Source organism: Chiloscyllium plagiosum, chromosome 10, assembly GCF_004010195.1.
Source record: "Chiloscyllium plagiosum isolate BGI_BamShark_2017 chromosome 10, ASM401019v2, whole genome shotgun sequence".
In the NCBI taxonomy this organism is placed as follows: Eukaryota; Metazoa; Chordata; class Chondrichthyes; order Orectolobiformes; family Hemiscylliidae; genus Chiloscyllium; species Chiloscyllium plagiosum.
The window spans coordinates 85,359,781-85,366,003 of NC_057719.1; the positions used below are offsets into that span (position 1 = coordinate 85,359,781).

The following is a 6,223-nucleotide window of genomic DNA, read 5'->3' on the forward strand; positions in this document are numbered from 1 at the left end:
GTGGCTCAATGTTATCTATTGGCTTTTTACCAAGTATCATATAGGGAAGACAGATTGGATGACCAGTAACAAAGAAAAAGCTTTAACAACTTGTTCTATTTTAAAAATGCGAACTTACCTGTGTTGTGAGAATTCAAGGAAAATCTATTCTTGCTCACACTGAGAACATGTTGTAGCACAAACAGTACACCTATACTAATACAATCTGTCCTCGGCTAAATGCATGGATTTGTGGAGTTTGCAATGTGCACAATATTTTATAAATATAGACTACAAGATAAGTCAGGCTCTACATGTTCAGTCAAGATTTTGGAGAATTGATTGTTTAAGAAGGCATGCTTGCCTTCATTGTTCAGACCTTTGAGTAGAGGAGTTGGGAAAACATGTTGAGGTTGAACAGGTTAAACAGGCCTCTTCTGGAGTACTGTTTCCAGTTCTGGTCATCCTGTTATAGGAATGATATTATTAAGCTGGACAGAGTTCAAAAAAGGAATGCAAGGTTTGAGTTATAAGGAGAGCCTGGATAGGGTGGGAACTCTTTTCACTCGAGCGTAGGAGGTTGAGGGGTAACTTTATAGAGGGTTTTAAAATCATAAGAGGTATAGATATGGTGAATGGCAGGTGTCTTTTCCCTAGGATGGATAATTTCAAGACTAGGGGGTATATTTTTAAGATGAGAGGAGGGGCAACTTTTCTTTTACACAAAGAGTGGCTCAGAGGAAGTGGTGGATGCAGGTACACTTACAACAGTTTAAAGACCTTTTGTTAAGAACATGAATAAGAAATGTTAGGAGGGACATAGGCCAAGCACAGGCAGGTGGGATTAGTTTAGTTTGGGATATGGTTGGCATGGGAGAGTTTCTGTGCTGTTTGACTCTATAATTAACAGGATAGCTAGCCTGCAGACTAAACCATAAAGTTCAAAATTTGGCAAATGGTCAGCCTCACCCACGAGGCCATGGTCCATGTGGGCAAAGAATATGGGAAGGATGAATGATAAAAATGAGAAATGAGAGTTCCCAGATAACAAAACGTACTGATAAACAGGCACTATTTTACCTTGCAGCCTCTGCTCTCTCTCCAGCAGTATTTGTTCTTTGACGAGCCTCTGCTGTTCCTCTAAATGTCTAGAGCCCTCTTCCCTTAGCCTGGCAATCTGCAAGAGGACAAAGAGGTCTTCTGTTGGTTGGTAACCAAATGCAATGAGAATTTCTGTTCAGGAATTAATGAATAAAATCAATGAAAAAGCAATAGAAGCAGTGAAGAGCAGTACGGTGACTCAGTGATTACAGCATTACAGCAGCACGGACCTGGGTTCAATCCCACCCTCAGGTGACTGTGTGTGGAGTTTGCACATTCTCCCCATGTGAGCAAGGGTTTGCTCCGATTGCTCCGGTTTCCTCCCACAGTCTAAAGGTGTGCAGGTTAGGTGGATTGGCCTTGACAAATTGCCCATAGCGTCCATGGACATGCAGGCTAAGTCAGTTAGCCATGGAATTGCAGGACTACAAGGACAGAATAGGACAGGGGAGGTGGGTCTGGGTGAGATACTCTTCAGGGGGGGGTGGACCCGACAGACTGAAGGGCCTGCCTCTACCCTGCAGGAATTCAATGATTCTGTGAAAAATGTAACGACTAGGACAAAGTTCATGTCTGGCAAAATAAGTAAATGAAAGCAAATGCAAGACTGCTGTTTCATTTTCATATTAAACCATATTATATTGTTTCTGATACTTCTAAATTTCTTCCTCTCTTTCTCATAAGGCTGCTCTGATTTCCTAATGGATAGTTTGATCTAAGCCGACAGATGCAAAACAAAATGTCATTCTTTGTTTTTGAATGTCGGTAAACATTTCAACCACAGGAGAATCATAAATGATACTGATCCTGTCTTCATTCAACAGCTACATTTCTTGCTCTCCCAGCAGAGGGGACAAACAGGAGCAGCAATGCTTTAAGTTCTTCTTAGCTGATGGGTGCTGAGGCCAACTACAAAACTTGTGACTAAGCTGCAAAACAGGAAGAGGCGTGTTAAACTCCCAACCCCTCTCTCCACAGAACACTCTGAAACCTTGCCACACCCTATTTGAAATACTTTTTAAGATCCTTTGGTAATTTGACATGCCCCAGCAGCTCAATTGTAGCTTTGCAACATCGAATCCTCAGCCAAATTAGGGTTCAGTAACATCCGAACCATTGGAACGTACAGTATTGGGGCCACTTCTAACAGTGTCTCAGTGAGTGACAAAAAGCGCTTCAACGAGTGATAACAGAAGTTAGAGAGCCTATGTCTCCATAATAAACACTGCTAAAGGAGACACCAAAGCAAAGCTTTTCGTATTGCACTCCTCAGGACTAGGACATGTCACAACCCTTGATGGGAATGGTACACTAAATCATCACAAATGTATAAATGGCGCATTTAATCACTTACATTGCTGATTGGCTTGATTTGACCATTATATAAAAATGTCTTACCAGGTTTCATCAATAAACAAAACACAATGAAGAAAACAACTGGTCAATTCTATAAAAACACAGTAGTACCTAATTTCCAGCTTTCAAATAAAAAACGTATGTAGTCCTTAAATGCCTTCCTTCTTAAAGGAGATGACTTTTAGTAACGTTTAAACCATAACTCAAACAAACCCAGATGCTGAGAAAGGCACATGATAAAACATAGGTCAGAGTAACAAACATCAGTCTGGAGGACAATATCTCCTCCCTCATTTCTCAAGAATAAGAGAATTACCTGTACTTTACAAATACAGTACATTCTGGTTTAGTGGTGCTGGAAGAGCACAGCAGTTCAGGCTCTCTGCCTGTATTCCTGATGAAGGGCTTTTGCCCGAAATGTCGAATTTACTGCTCCTCAGATGCTGCCTGAACTGCTGTGCTCTTCCAACACCACTAATCCAGAATCTGGTTTCCAGCATCTGCAGTCATTGTTTTTACCTAAATACAGTACATTGTCAGTTCCAAGCATTTGAGTAACTGCTACACTGTGCAAAAGTCTTTGATGTATTGTCTCTCAATAGTATCACTTTCAGGTTAATCCATTAACAATTAACTTTGTCCAAAACAGGCTTCAGAGATCACAAGGTTTAAGGAATTAAAGCCTTGAGACCAACTTCTGATTGTGTCATTAAGGAAATGAAAAAAAAGGATAGATCTAATATATACACCAATATACAATGTTCTACTAATTGGGGTTATATAGCAGCAGTGACGAGACCTCAGCGAAAGCCATTTATGAACACACAAATTAGGAGCAGATATAGGGCCATTCAGCCCTTCAGCCCTTCAACTCTGCTCCACTGTTTATGTTCAAAATTCCATGTTGGGTAACCTTTGATTGGCTTACACAACAATAAATCATCTACTTGACCTTAAAAATATTTAATGATCCCACATCCAATGCCTTCTGAGGCAGAGAGTTCCAAGGTCACACAACCTTCTGAGAGAATAAAAAAAATCCCCTCATCTCTGTCCTAAAAGGCTGACCCCTAATTTTAAATCACTCTTCCAGTGGTTCTGCCTCACCTAAAAGAAGAAACATCATTTCCACATACAACTTGTCAAGACAGTTAAGAATCTTACAGACTTCAGACCTTATGCTTTGACACTCCAGAAAAAGAAAGACCATACTGTACCATCTAGGCAAACCGGTTACTCCAAGTATTAGTGTCATAATCCTCCTCCAAATTGTCCATAATATATTCATATTCTTCCTTAAATAAGGTGACCAAAACTGCACAAATTATCTAAGATGCAGTCTCATCAATGCCCTGTATAAATTGAAGCATAACTTGTTACTTCTATGTTCAATTCCTCCCATAATAAAGGATAGCATCCCGTTCGCCTTCTAGTTAAGGTTTTCTAGCTGGGGATTAACTTAATTCTCTGGAACATCTTAATTTGTCTGCACCTCAGAATTCTGCAGCGATTTTCCACTTAAATAGTGCTCTATGTTTTTTTCCTACATTAAAAAGGGCCAGTTCGCTCATCAAGCCTGCATCTATCACTTTCATCCAAACAAGCTGAAAAAAAAGAGACAATTGCAAAGGCTGAGTCTGGGACCCCTGACCTTTTTTCATTTTCTTTCCTTGTCAATAGCAATTGGAAAATAATTTATAACACCAAAAAAGCAAAATGACTGGGTAAAAACAGAATATTGGTTAGCACAAAGGGAACATCCACTGTCCTTCTTGAATCCTCAACTGAACAGGTTGATCCAACATGTCAGCTAAAGAGTTACATCTTTGACAACGTAGAACTCCCTGACACCACATTTCAGAGACTGTATGTAATACTTCATTGAATTTAAGGGCCATTCAGCAAATGTACATGAGGCTTCTCCCAGAATACTTCATCACACTTCATCAGCAAAGGCTACTATCCCTTAACATTTTATCCAACTTCCCATTAAATGTATCCAATGAAATCAGCTCACCTATTCACTGTAGTAGCAAATTCCACATTCTAAGCTCTTTCTGAATGAATAAGCATCTCCTGAATTCATTATTGACTTTCTTTGGCTGAACTTTCCCACAGTTGGAAACATTTTCTCAATACCATATCCACAAACATTCACTCCTTCCACCACCAATGCTCAGTTGCAGCAGTGTCTACTGTCCACAAGATGCATTGCAGAAGCTCTTCCAAGCTCCTAAGACAGCACCTTCCAAATCCAAAAACACTACCACAAAGGCAGCAAATTATATGGGTACATCAGCAAATATCTTCATAACTTTCAGACCTCTATAAGACTATCATCCAAGTTTTCTCTTTTATGTAGAATTCAGCCATAGACCGTTCATCCTTTTCAGATATCACTATTCTTTGTGAATATTTTTGTATTATATAGTGACTTTACCCTTTTTAAAATGCAGAAAACTGAACCTTGCATCCATTCTAACTGTGCTTTTGAACAAGGTTCAGTAGGAGTTTAACATAACTCTGTTTTACAATTTTATTCTGAGAATTTGATGTTATATTTTCCTCCCCACTTCTTATAATTTGTGTTTTCTTGGGTTCAATTCATAGAGACCAAGACACAGCCACATTCTGAAACTGAATAGGACATTCAATAATTGAGCAGAGTTAAGTTGTTAAAATCTGAGCTCTTCTCCAATTCTGATCACCTTCAAGGGTTCATTACAGTTCAGAAGTAAATTAAATCCACTATGAGTTAAAATCTCTACAAATGTAATTTTTAAGCCATGGCAACACAGAGGCTATCTGAGTAATAGACTGAAGACCACAAATGTGTTCTTGGATTACAAACTGGACTTTTCCTCACATGATTAATATCAGTGTCAAGCTGTCAGTCAACTCAAAGAGTTAGTAAAAGCAAAAAATGCTGTTACTTTTATTGAAACCAATCCTAAAAATCACAGTTCACCAAAAGCTGAGCAATCACAGAACTATCAACATCAGCAATTAATTCAAACCCATTAAAGCAGAGAGATTAAATTTCCACCTTTCAATCTGTTTGCATCAACACTTTTATCCTTTATCCAACATGTCCAGTTCACGTAGCCAAGAAAATTACACTAGTTTGTTTCCTATAATTGACATGGCAATTTCCCAACTTGTAATTGCAAAGCAGCAGATACCAGCTTAAATCCTGGATAACTAAAAACATATCCAAGATAGAAAATCATTATCTTATCAGACAGCAATTCTGGAATGTGATGTGTCAGAAATATTTAGTGACAACTTGCCCTCAAAAAGCACCATTAAGATGGTTCACAGAGACATAAGGAGAAACAAGGCACTTAGAGTCATAGAGATGTATGGCATGGAAACAGACCCTTCGGTCCAACCCGTCCATGCCGACCAGATACCCTAACCCAATTTAGTCCCACCTGCCAGCACCCAACCCATATCCCTCCAAACCATTCCTATTCATATACCCATCCAAATGCCTCTTAAATGTTGCAATTGTACCAGCCTCCACCACATCTTCTGGCAGCTCATTCCATAGACGTACCATCCCCTGCGTGAAAACGTTGCCCCTTAGGTCTCTTTTATATCTTTCCCCTCTCACCCTAAACCTATGCCCTCTAATTCTGGACTCCCCGACCTCAGAGAAAAGACTTTGTCTATTTATCCTATGCATGCCCCTCATAATTTTGTAAACCTCTATAAGGTCACCCCTCAGCCTCTGACGCTCCAGGGAAAACAGCCCCAGCCTGTTCAGCCTCTCTCTGTAGCTCAG

General features: G+C 39.6%; 1 protein-coding gene across 1 annotated transcript in view; it reads right to left on the reverse strand.

Annotated features, from left to right (window-relative positions):
- The window catches only part of dnajc17 (DnaJ (Hsp40) homolog, subfamily C, member 17), a 163,231-nt gene that overhangs the window by 81,260 nt on the left and 75,748 nt on the right, over window positions 1-6,223 (reverse strand). The window contains exon 6 of the mRNA XM_043698256.1: window positions 1,060-1,156. Coding sequence (XP_043554191.1) covers window positions 1,060-1,156 — 97 coding nt within the window. The remainder of the gene's footprint in view (window positions 1-1,059; window positions 1,157-6,223) is intronic.